The sequence below is a fragment of the Siphateles boraxobius genome, unplaced genomic scaffold, assembly GCF_051911475.1.
Source record: "Siphateles boraxobius isolate OS27281-9 unplaced genomic scaffold, OSU_SipBor_1 9, whole genome shotgun sequence".
Classification (NCBI taxonomy): Eukaryota; Metazoa; Chordata; class Actinopteri; order Cypriniformes; family Leuciscidae; genus Siphateles; species Siphateles boraxobius.
Window position 1 is genome coordinate 19,170,765 of NW_027509219.1, and position 15,519 is coordinate 19,186,283.

A 15,519-nucleotide genomic window follows, 5' to 3' on the forward strand; every position below is an offset into this window, starting at 1 on the left:
CTATCCTGCAATCCAATGCATCTTTCAAGAGCCCTGAATGATGAATTTGACAAATATGAGAAAAAGCCAACTACTTTACTTCTTTTGAGTTCCATTATTTTCAAGGATGGGTGAATTATTAGGTGCTAAGATCAAGAGAGAGAGAGAAAAAAAGGATTGTTCACCCAAAGTTTTGTGATTATTTACTCACACTCGTGCTGTTTCAAAGCAGTATGCTGCTTTTATGGAATACATTATTTTTCCATACAACAATAGTTCATGGCGATTATTGCTGGCAGAGCTCCTCTAAAAAAAAAAAAACCATGACTGGTGCTCTATATTCTTCAGAAGCCATATCATAGCTTTGTGCGAGGAACAGATTGAATTTTAAGTCATTATTCACACGTTCAGATGCGTGTCAAACCCAAATATGAAATCCAAATGCACTACCATTTAAAAGTTTAGGATTTTTTTGTTTTGTTTTTGAAAGAAGCCACTGCATTTATTTGATCAAACATTCAGTAATCGAAATATTATTATTTTAAAATATATATTTTTTAATTGTAATTTATTTTGAAATGTTTTATTCCTGTAATAACAAAGCTGATTTTTCAACATCATTACGCCAGTCTTCAGTGTCACATGATCCTAAATAATTAATTCTAATATGCTGATTTGGAGCTCAGGAAACATTTCTTATAATGAATGTTGATTTTTTTTTTTAAGGAAACAAAAAGCATTTTTTAAATAGATTATTCGTTTTTAAATTTATGAATGTCTCTCTTTTGATCAACAGAATACATTCCTTGCTTGAAGTATTAATTTATTTAAAAAAGTCTCACTTTTAAACTGTCTCATATCTAATTCCAAACACAATACAAAGTTGCAGGGAAGTTTTCCAGTAAATAACTGTGAGAGAAAAACTCAAATTTAGGTTATCATACAGCTTCAGAAAACTCAAAATATCAAGTGCAAGTCATATGGACTACTTTTATAATGTGTCATGGTGGGGTTTTTTTGTCTTTTTTTAACGCTATGAACTGTTTATGGGGGGAAAACTTTAAGAACAGGGTTTGACATTTAAAACAGCATGAGGGTAAGTAAATATATACAGATTTTTTGTATTTATTTATGGTTGAACTAATCATTTTAAATGCTGTTAATATACCATGTCAAGTCGTATAAATAAGAACTAATGAAATTAGTTAGCACAGCATAAAAAACAGCCTGGCTGACGATGAAAAAGAAAAACAAGGTCAGACAATCATAGCACAAATTGTGAGATCTTTAACATGATGAGAACAGAACAGTCCTGGGGTGCCATAAATTTGGAAAATAAATACAGAACTTCCTCAGATGCAACATAAACCAAAATAAAACTGGCTTGCAGGGCTACTCAGTAAGAAATCTCATTCAAAACTGTGTCAAAGATATCAAGACAAGGTCATTCAATCACCACCTGCTGACAAGGCGAAAATACGTTTTCTAGAAGCAGCATGTCTTTTATGAGGCATACGGAAGCTCAAATACACTATAAAATGTCATATAAAAGTGTAGGTCTGGAAAAGTACTTCTCATAACCTTTCAGCAATATAGGGTAATATTTGGCACTGCCGTGTTGCATTTAAAAATGAAATCTACTTATAAAGAAAACAAATACAAAACTTATTACAAGTAGTTGACATGTAGTGGTTCGGGTACATTCTGTAATAATTTCAAAAACTCCACTATTTTGGGACATGCTCTAAAAACTGTACAAATAATTATAAGGTCAGGAAATGTATTCAATTTTCTAGGCTAATTTCCATGCTAATATAATTTGCTCTGTGTCCACATGGGATTCATCCAGTTTTGAAATGACTCTGGCAGTTTCATTTCATTTCCTTGTGCATAATGACAGTAGTCAGAGTAGACTGAGAGTTGGAGAGAACGTTATCAAATCAAACAAACTGTCGGTGCCGTCAATGCCCTTGTCAATGGATCAGAGAAAGTTTGATAGTTTAGGGAACAAGATGCAAAACAGTGGAGGAAGTAGGACTAACATCCGCTGAGAACCTAACTGTATAAATTAGTTTAATCTCACATCAACATGATAATGATTTTATTTCTTGTGTTTGCCACAACACTTGGCAAGCTAGTTAGCGATCGCTGTAGTTCACTTGGTACTCTGTGAATTAATTTAATCAGAATGTATCAAATCTGACTAAAGCTGTGCTTCTGTTTAACATAGTAGGACAATCCCTCAAATCAGTAGTGATGCTCTAAAATCAAAATACTCCGAATTGCACAATAGACTTACACACATACAGAAAGGGTGCAAATCACTACTGTAAACAAAAACTTCTTTCCATCAATTTATCATCCATTACGATTTACATTGTGGCTAAAGATGTTAAAGATTCTGTTAATACTGTTTTCTGTTCACACTTTCAGGCAAGATTTCTGGCTTTCTCTTCGGTTACATTTCTTCGGTGAAATATCAGTTATTTATAAACATTTTTGCATTTCCTTGCATATTTCTGTTACATATCCAATAAATAGAAGCACAGACGACCTGTACACTAAAAAAATTATATGATCAATATGTTATGACAGCAGCATATGTTTTTACATTGCTTTAACTCATCAAAATAAGTTTAGCAATTTTCATCTTTTAATGGTATACAAGATAGTGTATTGATGATTGATTGTACTGTGTAAAAAAAGTTGATGCCTTAAATTTTCTCCTGTTAAACACAAAAGATATTTTGAAAGTGTTTTAGTGAAAACACTAAAATGTTTCAACATTTCCTCTTTTGTGTTTCACAAAAAAACAATCAGAGGTTTGGAAGACATGAGGGTTAGTAAAGAATGACATGTTCATTTTTGATTTAGCTGTCCCTGTACAAGCTAAACATAAAGGGGCGGTTTCCCGGACAGGGTTCAAATTAAGCCTGGAGTAGGCCTTAATCTAGTTAATCGTGTCTTAAAAAATGGCTTTCTGTAACACATCTTAAGTACAGATTAGTTACACCTGGACTATGGAGCCCTGAACTAAAATAATCAGATTAAATTAAAACCAACTGTGCTAATCTGAATTAGCATGACAGAGGTTGCCTATAAAACATGGAATGAACAAATCTTAAAATTGCATGGAACTGAGAAGCAATTCCAAGGAAAACAATGGCATCAGAAAAAGACTGCAATCAAAAAACATTTTCTAACAAGAGAAAATTATTTTTAAGCAAGCTAAATAATCTGCACACACTAGCTATGGAATAAAAGAAAAGAAATGCTGGGAAATCTGTTTGTAATGATTATATCTTCAACTAGAATCGCTGTCCCAGTTTAAAACTAGATTAAAGACGCATCTCTTTAACCAAGCATTCACTTAATGCTTAACCTTTAATACTACTGCTGAATCAGTTCGAATGCATTAACATTATGAACATCAGCTATGCTAATTATTTCCCATCTGCCTTTCTGCTGTTATCTCGGGACGCTAGTCCCGAGGTAAATAGCGTTCGTCAGCTCCAGTTTGTATCCAGCCTCTCACGGAGACTTTAGATGCCCCAACGCCTGTGAAGAGACGACTCGACGCCTGTGAAGAGACGACTCAAAGCCGGCGATATGTTATGCCATAAATTAATACATGATTAACTAACTGTATTTTTCTATGTACATTTCCGAAATGCACTTTCTGTAAAGCTGCTTTGAGACAATGTGTATTGTGAAAAGCGCTATACAAATAAATTTGAATTGAATTGAATGGTGTTCATTAACAATGAATGGTTTTCATTTAACATGAATTAATCAAATAACTCTATAATTAATGCTGCTTGTTTATTCCTGTGATTTACATAAACTTACTATAGCATGTCTTTATACATGTGGTGTTGGCAGTCTAGAAGCAATACTAGTTTCAACTAGAATACGACCATAGTGGTTGCTTTATTATTAATACAAACAGAAATCTTGGTAGCAGGTCCTCGGTCCAAGCACAGGCTCAACACTTCACCACAATGGTAACCCCCAAAAATACTAACATAACAGAAACTTTTAAATACAAACATAATAATAGAACATAAAAAATTAACAAGTCTCTCCATTTTCTCATCTTGCTAAAACTATTTCATAAAATTTCACTTTATTTTAAAATGTATTTTAATGTGTGTGTGTGTGTGTGTGTGTGTGTGTGTGTGTGTGTGTGTGTGTGTGTGTGTGTGTGTGTGTGTGTGTGTGTGTGTGTGTGTGTGTGTGTGTGTGTGTGTGTGTGTGTCCAAGTAATGCAGGTGTCTTCTTTGAAACACAAAGTTAAACCTGCTTCCTGGTAGGTTTAATTTAAGCCTCAATTTAGTCCTGGAGTAACTCTAGTTCAGAGTTAAATAAGCTAATTTCCTGGAGAATGACTAAACTAAATCTAGGACTATTTAAAGCCATGACAGAGAAAGCATCTTTCTGTTAATCTGGTTTAAAGGGCCATTTAAGTCTAGGACCAGGCTTAATCCCTGTCCGGGAAACCGCCCCAAAAAGTACTATAGGTTTTCTATAAAAGAGCTGACTTAGAAAATATAAATTTAATAATGTCTCTACACTGCAGTGCTGACTAATTGTTTCCTGTTCTTTTATGACCACATCAAGTCTTCTATTAATTTGAGAGATATTCAGGTCGGTCACTTTTGCACCAGTGCATATCATTTTCAGCTTATTGCAATGCAGCTTACTACAATTTAATTAAATTGTTAAATACTCAATATTTGTTTAATATTAAATAGCTTATAAAATGTAAAATCACACTAAATAAGAAAAAAAAGGCAATTTAGTTTGTTTACTGACACATACATAATATGTGTGTTGAATATAATAAAATATTTTTTTTTTTTCAGGAAGACATTACATTTATCAAAAGAAATAAAATGCTCCATGCTCTAAACCAGTGTTACGACCTGTGTTACTTGTATTTGTGTTCTTGAGCTGTGTTTTTCCTATCTCTCTCCCTTTTCTTTCTTGTTCCGTCTTTGACTTCTGATAGGTTGTCAGATGATGGGGTGCACAACCGTCATTGGCTGTTCAGTCGAGACGTGGTCTTTATAAGAAGCTGGCACTCGATGGAGAGCTCATTTCTGGTTGTGAGCTCCAGGATCTTTCTCCTGTCCTGCAGCTTTGTTTGGATGAACTTGTTTGTGCTTTGTTAGCTAAGCCAACTGTACTTTATTTTGCTGTTTGACTAGGTCATTTAATTTATCCAGTTTTCTTTTTATATTAATTTGTTTGTAATTTTGGCCTTTAATCACCCTGAAGACATGCTCCTTATTCCATTGCTAATTTCTTAATAAATATAACAGTTTTCTCTGCTTAGCTCCTGAGTAACTGTTTGTTTTATTGACCAAAGTGATTATTTTTGGGGGGATTTCACTACCCCAACCGTTTTTTTCATTATGGTTGAAATGGCTGCATCTGAAAAGGCATACTTCCCTACTATATAGTAGGCAAAAACAGTATGTGATAAAAGTAGTATGTCCAAATTCACAGTACTCAAAAGAATAGGCAAAAAGTACCCAGATGACCTGAAGTTCTGAAGATTCTGAAGTGAGCATACGATGGACACTTTACTATCCCATGAATGGCATTGAAGCGACACAACAGATGCTGGTAGGTCACATGATAATGACAACATGGCGAATGTAGTACGTCCAGATTTCCTTCATACTACACACATTAATACTATATAGAACATACTTTTTTAGTGGTCGCAAAGTAAGTACTTATTCAAAATAAGTACCTACTACCTAATCAAGAGAGTATGCGGTTTCGGACGCAGCCACTGTCTTTCAGATTAACAGGTAGGTGAGTTTGATCAGGGTTTGAGCTAAACACTGCAGGGCAGCCCTTCAGGGTCAGATTTGAGAAACCCTGTTCTATCATGGTTTCTATTTTTCATTACTGATAATAATAAGAAAAAAAAGGTTACTTGTGCTGCAAATCAGCATATTAGAATGATTTTAAAAGGAACTCTGAAAACTGGCTGCTAAAAATTTCAAATGCAGCCTTGGAGAGATTAATAGACTTTGACAGGTAAGTAACAATCTGAACTACAAATCTGACTGGGCCAGCAGGAAAAATCCTTATTGTTGAGCTCTGCAATTCTATTTTTTATGAAGCAATTGGACGATCATTGTGTGGTTTGCAACTAGGGGTATAAATCGGACAGTTCCTCACGATACGATATGATATTGATTCTCTCAGCCAGCAATACGATATTTGCCAATACCTTAAAAAAGTTCTGAGATACCATTACGATTCGCGGCTATATCGATTGATTTTATTTTTATTAACTCACAAATGCAACAAAAATATATAACATGAACAGTTAATTAAACTCTTTGAAAATTGCACACCCTCTCCCAATTGGGACATTTACTACAGAAGAGTTCATTTTCAAAAACAGATAACGCCATTCTTGTGAATTTTTGGATAAATATCCTAATTGATAACGTGCTGCTTAAGCAAGTTTGAGCTTTTATTTTCCTTTTACGCCCCGAAGAAGATATCACGGGTTCATCAAGTTTGTTAAAACTATCCATCATCTATCACTTTTAGTCATCTTTGACGAAATTCCTCTCAGCTAGCGCGTCTTTCCAAAGTAACTAGCAGCCTTGTCACCTGACCTAAATACGGGCACGCGGATTTGCTAAAACGGACTAATCGTGTTGTGTTCACAAACAACAAGGGTGCTCGTCGGTTTCTACTGTAAAACATGAACTCGCGATGCCTTGACAGTGGACAATACCGGCTTTTGTGACAAAACGTGTTTAGGGCTCAGTCAATCTTGTCAGGTGTCTATTTCAGCTGAGGAGATTAACGTTACATAGATACACCGGCAGAGAGTATGACGGGAAAATGCACACTTTGGTGGAAATGCGAAGATGGACGTTTCATGAGGATGTGGAGATTGTCAAAATAAAGGTACCTCATATCGATATTTTACGTGTGGCATCGATGCATCGTATCGTTAGACGTTTGATCGAGGCATCGATCCATATCGATGTATTGTTACACCCGTATTTGCAATAAGGTAAACCCCATTACTGAGACATTAAAGCAGGCATTACACAATGTGTCTGTGAAATTAAAAGGTTCGCAGTGAAGCTCCAGTAAGGAAACGGTACCTGAGTGAGGGCTCCCTGGGCTCTCTTCCAGGGGTCCGGTCAGTGGAGGCCAGGGGTGAGGGCAGCAGGTTGAGGCATGATGCAAGGGATTGACTGGAATCTTCCTGTGAGGCTGTAATAGCAAATCAAGGCGAAAAAAAGCCTCTGTATAATAAGCAGCTTCAACCTTCTTTATTTCCTTGTTTATTCAAACAATGTAGTACTTTTTCAGGTTGCCACTTCTCCAATGTGTAAATCTGGGTCCTGAAGCAAAACCAGATGATAACCACTATTCATGCTAAAATTACTTTATGCACAAGCGCTGAAATATTTACTTCTCTTGCAAAAAAAAAATGCCTCAGCAAATATCAGCAATGACTTCCGCAGAGTTTATCTGTCTAGAGGCTTTGCCTGTGGTGCATGTTAATGTGTAGCGTCGTATGTGCTGATGTAACTCCTCCAGAAAACTATCAGAACATTTTGGAAAATTAAGATGACTACATGACTAATCCACAACTGCATGCATGCATAACTTAATGGTGTAATATTTTACAAGATATTCAAATCTGAAGACTAGCCCAAGTCTTCTTCGGCTAAAATTGGGGGCGCGGGAATAAGGTCTCATCTTTTTTTTTTATCTACGGCAAAAATAATTTCTTCAAGCAATCAAGCTATTATAAGAATGTGTAATTTATATAACAAGACATTCAGAGACTTAGCATGAATATGAATGAAAGTTAATAGTCATAAGAGTTAAAAGTCATAATATATGTTGCAGAGTCTGAAGTAAAAGGAGAGAGCAACTGGAGTCTGGTAAAAACATACCATGGTGAGCTCGCTGGTCATCAGAGAGGTCAAGATCCAGCATCAGGTCATCCTCATCCAACTCAGACGAGCCAAGGTTATTCAAAACATCCTGGAAAAGGAGAAAAAAAAAACTAATACATATTGTATTAAAACGTAGTTTATTGTATTTACTAATATGTAGTGAAACAATACTACATATTGAATAAATTTTTCATGGTGCAGCCATCATTAGATCAAAATGAAGTGCAGTCATTAGATCAAAAATCTAAATGACCAAAATGTTTTACTGTTGAGAACTAGTGCCTATACAAGATTGGTATTTTAGTAGTTATGACATATTTAATGCATCTAGTTTGCAGTAAGCAGTGACTAATGACTTTTTTAAATTCAGCCCAAACCTCCAGCTGTGTTTCATGGTCTGTTTGTTAAAGACTGATGACAAAAGAGGATTTGATCTGATTCAAAGACGCCTCCACAGAAACCCTTCCTCACATCTATCTAAACGGCGCAACTCCATTATTGCACACAAGCAGCAGAAAACCTGGATATCGCTCAATCCAAAGTAGGCCTTTGAGTGCTGCTTTTCAAAGTGTCACACTGCCATCTTGTGCCCAAAATAAAAAAAACAACTTATGATTAAAAGCCAAAAGGTAAAAAAAATATATATATATTAAAAAGAAAAAACAAGGTCCTTTATTCTAGCACACAAGCCAGACTCAGCAAAGCTGTATTATGGAGTATTTGAGGCTAATCTTATTTAAAAGTGAACGTAAAAGACAAAAGAGCAGCAAAAGAGCAGCTATTATGTTCTATTAAAGTGGAGAAGCGCAGCTCTTAGGGTAATTAAGCAGGACAGAGCAAAGGACTGGATAGTGCATCAGAACAAAAATACCTTAACTTTGACTTTGCTAGAAATTAAAGGGTCGTTGGGCACCTAATTAAGACTCTCAGGATATGAAATGGTGTGGCCTTTAACTTTTTGAAATATTACTATGCCAAATGACAAAATGAACATAATACATCACCACTGTAACAATCTCAGTAACAGTATAATACTGATGAAGTGAACCGCCTTAATCGGCGACCTGTTCAGACCCCTTATCCTGTTCAGACACCTTATTTAGAAATATTAAAGAAGAAACAGTATCATGGTTCATAAAATGTCCAAACAGGTTGTTTTTGTGCATAATCATGTAGTCTCAACCAACGAGATCACTACCAATAGATTCTGATATGACAACAGGAGCACAAAGGACAAAAACTGCTAGAGCTTGAAAAAAAATAATGATGAGATGGTCTTTTTTTTTTCTTCAAGCATTTATTTCTAAGGGATTGAGAAGGTGACAGAGAGCTGACATTTGGTATGACTCACTCTCAATTTCCCGATGTTCAGATAGATTTTTCTGATCTTTTCATGTCAATGTCAGGAGAAAACATGCTTTACTCATTAATGAAATATCCTGCCGCTCTTGACAAAAAGGTCAAAACAGTGCAATGCCAATGTAAACAACTTTTCCTCCTTTGGTATTTCAGTAATCACTTAAACAACAACAGAAACACTATTTCAGGAGACAGTCCAACAGGTTACACATTGGCAGGTTATGCAAGGATACTCCCACTCAAACACATTTAGAATCAATTTGTGCTGCTTCCAGAAATTTTGAGGTTTCAAATGTATCCTATGGATTAGGAAATGACCTGATTAGACCTCGGGTCACCCGCAAGTAAAATCCATTTTAAGACGCGAAAAGACCATGCACATCTTGATACAGTGATAAGATGGTAGGGATACATGGTAAGTATGATATTGAGACATGACCTGAGAGAGATTCAAACCTATTTTTCCAACATGAGCACCAAGGCTCAATGTGTTGGGCCATGGCTCCAACGAGGGTTATTGGTTGCAAGATACAGCACGAGTTTATCAAATGGTTAAAAAACAAAAACTGGGCATGCATGATAAGAGCAGTACTGTTAAAAATGCCCATTATGAATGTACTTTAATTTGTGTCTTCTGATGTGTACTGGCGATCAGCCAATGTCAATGCTGAAGCATAAAGACATACAATTGGTGTATGAGAATCCTGAATTTATATAATGCCTGGCATACTAATATTCGTTGTTTAAAGGACACTTTACACAGAAGTAGTCATTTGATTGCGTTTGTATATTTACATGTGAATGCTGATTATTGTTTATGGAAGTGTTTATGCTATATTTACTTTGTGTATCCATTTAGTTAGTGGGTTTATTCCAATTCTGTATTATATTCTATTATTGTTAATTATATCTATCATATGCTCTGTTTCAGACCACACACACCAATCTAATCGTTTTTACTCCTGTGCTCAAACTAATGAAACTAAGGTGGAAACTAATTGAAAAATCAAAAGTTACAGATGTACAGCAAGTTTGTACATGCAATTTCAATGAGACAACCTTGAGACGACCTCAATTAAACGAATAATGGCTCATTTCAAGTCTAGGCCACAATGTATTGAGCAAAATAAGACCTGATTCAATAAGGCAGCTTTCTCGTAAGTAAAACCCAATTCTTCATCAGTAAGACCAATTGCTCCTGCTATACCCATGAAGATTGATATAAAATAATAAGGCTGTATGAAACAAGTGATGCAAATTAAGTTGCAGAAAGCAAAGCAAAATTACTGAACAATGCTTATGTGATTTACAAGCATGCTGGTCAAAGATTCCAGAAATTGGAAACTACTGTAGTTCCTCAAATGTTAATGTTTGAAGAACATTAGAAGAGTAGTGAATGGCATGCTTCCCTTGAGAGCAGTGAGCATGACCACAAATTCTCACTATGACAATGGAACACTTCCCTTTTCCTGCATGTCTTTGTGTTTACACAAAAAGTGTGCGTCTTCCTCATAAAAAAAAAAGTATGTTAATGAGCATTTACATTCTTTGGCTATCACAGAGTTAACTTAAAAATCAGTTTTTAAATAGGGAACAATAAAAGTGCTTACGTTTTTTTTGAAAATGACTCACGGACCAGTAAGTGTGTCTCACTGATTCATTTAAATAACTTGTGAGTTAAGAATTCAAGACTGATTCATTAGCCAGTCGTCGATTGGACCGTAGGAGGGGATTTTCCTTCAACTAATCTGTTTCATCCTTCAATTAAAATGTGGGCTTATCTATCTCTTTTTCTTTATCGGGCAAAGCATCAAAAATACAAGAATCAGGATCCTCAAAGTCAATCAAAACTTGCAGCATGTTCCCTAAGATTTTCGATGTCTGTTGGCAAACCCTTGATCAGACATGCTGTTTCAGGAAGTAGCCTTGTCCAAGAACAACTGGCAAACAGGAGAATGTAAATGAAAAGGTCAGGTCAGCCCACAGCCACAGTGAAGGTAAACTTCACTCACAAATTTTGCACAGCACATGATTTGATGACAAATTAGCAATGGCACCTTAGCAAGCACTAAAGAACAATAACACAGGATGTGGCATTTTCCTCCACTGCGCTGGAAAACAATAGCAATTAGTTTGGCCTCAAACTGTGCAGGTGCAGACTACAGGATTCAGAAACAAAACAAAAGCTTTATGACTTTGTAGGAACTAGCCAAAAGTATGAGCAATTGTTTCATGTTGCTGATTGAAAATGTTTTCCTGTAAGGGGTTTGTCCATACAACATAAAATCTCTCTGAAGGTTAATTGTTTTGATTTATCTGCTAGCCCCATGACACCAATGACCGCCACCAACTAAAAATAGTCACTTCTAACTTAAAGGGGCATTCGGCAACTATTTCAACTTAATAAAACCGTTTCGAAATCATTTGGATGGTTTAATAACCTGTTCCGGTGAGAATGGTGACTTTCCCCGCTCCCCCCAACGTCCCTAGGCGGAAAACCAACCTTGCAACATGGGGACTAACATCCCGGTAAGTTGGAAATAGGAAGTCTCGTGAGAAGCGAGAACGAGCGAGAAACACAAACTGCTTTACGGCAATTCGACATAAACACACACGTCGCCCTCAATGTGTGTGATGTATTACCCACATCGGTAGACATAGCTCCACACGATTAAGTTGGCCGGCTCCGATTATAACAAATGCACGTGAGCAGCGGTAGGGGGAGGAGGGTGCCGCAAGTGAGTTTTTTTTACGACATTGTTGTGAAATATTCGCCCCACAGCTGTAGGGGGAGCTCATTGAGAAAACATGCGACAACAAAAGTGAAAATCAGCGAAGAAATGGCTAGAGTTGCGGAGTCCCCCTTAAACTCACTCAACTACTAACTTTGGGGTCAGTAAGTTTTTGTTTTTTTTGGGAAAGAAATGTATACTTTTATTAATAAAGGATTCAACTAGCCCCTCCTTGAACTGCCACCTTAACGTGGTGGAGGGGTTTGAGTACCCGAATGACCCTAGGAGCTATGTTGTCTGGGGCTATATGCCCCTGGTAGGGTCTCCCAAGGCAAACAGGTCCTAGGCGACGAGTCTGACTAAGAGCGGTTCAAACCCCCCTTATGATGGACAAACATCCAAGGACCGTGACGTCGCCCGGTATGGCGCAGCCGGGGCCCCACCCTGGAGCCAGGCCCGGGGTTGGGGCTCGTATGCGAGCGCCTGGTGGCCGGGCCTCTCCCCATGGGGTCCGGCCGGGCTCAGCCCGAGGGAGTGACGTGGGACCGCCTTCCCGTGGGCTCACCACCTGCAGGAAGAGACGTAAGGGGCCGGTGCAGAGAGGATCGGGTGGCAGTCGAAGGCGGGGACCTCGACGACCCGATCCCTGGACACGGAAACTAGCCTTAGGGACGTGGAACATCACCTCGCTGGCGGGGAAGGAGCCTGAGATGGTGCGTGAGGTTGAGAGGTTCCGACTAGAGATAGTCGGGATCACCTCTACGCATGGCTTGGGCTCTGGAACCACACTCCTTGAGAGAGGATGGACTCTTCACCACTCTGGAGTTGCCCATGGTGAGAGGCGGCGGGCTGGTGTGGGTTTGCTTATAGCCCCCCAGCTCAGCCGCCATGTGTTGGAGTTTACCCCAGTGAACGAGAGGGTCGTTTCCCTGCGCCTACGGGTCAGGGATAGGTCTCTCACTGTCGTGTGTGCCTACAGGCCAAACGGCAGTGCAGAGTACCCGGCCTTCTTGGTGTCTCTGGGAGGAGTGCTGTATAGTGCTCCGACTGGGGACTCCGTCGTTCTACTGGGGGACTTCAACGCTCACGTGGGCAGCGACAGTGGCACCTGGAGGGGCGTGATTGGGAGGAACGGCCCCCCCGACCTGAACCCGAGCGGTGTTCAGTTATTGGACTTCTGTGCTAGTTACAGTTTGTCCATAAGGAACACCATGTTCAAGCATAAGGGTGTCCACCAGTGCACGTGGCACCAGGACACCCTAGGTCGCAGGTCGATGATCGACTTTGTGGTCGTTTCATCTGACCTGCGGCCGTATGTCTTGGACACTCGGGTGAAGAGAGGAGCGGAGCGGTCAACTGATCACCACCTGGTGGTGAGTTGGATACGATGGCGGGGGAGGAGGCTGGACAGACTCGGCAGACCCAAGCGTACTGTAAGGGTTTGCTGGGAACGTTTGACCGAGTCTCCTGTCAGAGAGATCTTCAACTCCCACCTCCGGCAGAGCCACGACCGGATCCCGAGGGAGGCTGGAGATATTGAGTCTGAGTGGACCATGTTCTCCACCTCCATTGTCGAAGCGGCTGCTCGGAGCTGTGGCCGTAAGGTCTCCAGTGCCTGTCGAGGCGGCAATCCCCGAACCCGGTGGTGGACACCGGAAGTAAAGGATGCCGTCAAGCTGAAGAAGGAGTCCTATCGGGCCTGGTTGGCTTGTGGGACTCCTGAGGCAGCTGACAGGTACCGGCAGGCCAAGCGGACTGCAGCCCGGGTGGTTGTGGAGGCAAAAACTCGGGCCTGGGAGGAGTTCGGTGAGGCCATGGAGAAGGACTATCGGCTGGCCTCGAAGAGATTCTGGCAAACTGTCCGGCGCCTCAGGAGAGGGAAACAATGCCCTACCAAAGCTGTTTACAGTGGAGGTGGGCAGCTGTTGACCTCAACTGGGGATGTCGTCGGACGGTGGAAGGAATACTTCGAGGATCTCCTCAATCCCGCCGTCACGTCTTCTATTGAGGAAGCAGAGGCTGAGGGCTCAGAGGTGGACTCGTCCATCACCCTAGCTGAGGTCACCGAGGTAGTCAAGAAACTCCTCGGTGGCAAGGCACCGGGGGTGGATGAGACCCGCCCTGAGTACCTCAAGTCTCTGGATGTTGTGGGGCTGTCTTGGTTGACACGCCTCTGCAGCATCGCGTGGCGGTCGGGGACAGTGCCTCTGGGATGGCAGACCGGGGTGGTGGTCCCTCTTTTTAAGAAGGGGGACCGGAGGGTGTGTTCCAACTAAAGGGGGATCACACTTCTCAGCCTCCCTGGGAAAGTCTATGCCAGGGTACTGGATAGGAGAATACGGCCGATAGTGGAACCTCGGATTCAGGAGGAACAGTGCGGTTTTCGTCCAGGCCGTGGAACACTGGACCAGCTCTATACTCTCTACAGGGTGCTGGAGGGTTCATGGGAGTTTGCCCAACCAGTCCACATGTGCTTTGTGGATTTGGAGAAGGCATTCGACTGTGTCCCTCGCGGCGGCCTGTGGAGGGTGCTCCGGGAGTATGGGGTCCGGGGTCCTTTGCTAAGGGCTGTCCGGTCCCTGTATGACCGAAGCAGGAGCTTGGTTCGCATTGCCGGTAGTAAGTCAGACTTCTTCCCGGTGCATGTTGGACTCCGGCAGGGCTGCCCTTTGTCGCCGGTTCTGTTCATAGTTTTTATGGACAGAATTTCTAGGCGCAGCCAGGGGCCGGAGGGTGTCAGGTTTGGGGACCACACGATTTTGTCTCTGCTTTTTGCGGATGATGTTGTCGTGTTGGCCCCTTCACACCAGGACCTTCAGCATGCACTGGGACGGTTTGCAGCCGAGTGTGAAGCGGCTGGGATGAAAATCAGCACCTCCAACTCCGAGGCCATGGTCCTCAGTCGGAAAAGGGTGGCTTGCTCACTTCAGGTTGGTGGAGAGATCCTTCCTCAAGTGGAGGAGTTTAAGTATCTTGGGGTTTTGTTCACGAGTGAGGGAAGGATGGAACGGGAGATTGACAGACGGATCGGTGCAGCTTCTGCAGTAATGCGGTCGATGTACCGGTCTGTTGTGGTGAAGAAGGAGCTGAGCCGTAAGGCAAAGCTCTCGATTTACCGGTCAATCTACGTTCCTACTCTCACCTATGGTCATGAGCTTTGGGTCATGACCGAAAGGACAAGATCCCGGATAGAGGCGGCCGAAATGAGCTTTCTCCGCAGGGTGGCTGGCCGATCCCTTAGAGATAGGGTGAGAAGCTCGGTCACTCGGGAGGAGCTCAGAGTAGAGCCGCTGCTCCTCCACATCGAGAGGGGTCAGCTGAGGTGGCTCGGGCATCTGTTCCGGATGCCTCCTGGACGCCTTCCCGGGGAGGTGTTCCGGGCACGTCCCACTGGGAGGAGACCCCGGGGAAGACCTAGGACACGTTGGAGAGACTATGTCTCCCGGCTGGCCTGGGAACGCCTCGGTGTCCCCCCGGAAGAGCTGGAGGAAGTG

At 41.0% G+C, this 15,519-nt stretch overlaps 1 protein-coding gene across 3 annotated transcripts in view; it reads right to left on the bottom strand.

Annotated features, from left to right (window-relative positions):
• ccser1 (coiled-coil serine-rich protein 1) overlaps positions 1 to 15,519 on the bottom strand; it is an 85,843-nt gene that overhangs the window by 54,095 nt on the left and 16,229 nt on the right. For all 3 annotated transcript variants that reach the window (XM_077223322.1, XM_077223324.1, XM_077223323.1), the window contains exons 4-5: positions 7,932 to 8,022; positions 7,128 to 7,239 (exon numbers count right to left, since the gene is read on the bottom strand). In XM_077223322.1, the coding sequence (XP_077079437.1) occupies positions 7,128 to 7,239; positions 7,932 to 8,022 (203 nt within the window). The remainder of the gene's footprint in view (positions 1 to 7,127; positions 7,240 to 7,931; positions 8,023 to 15,519) is intronic.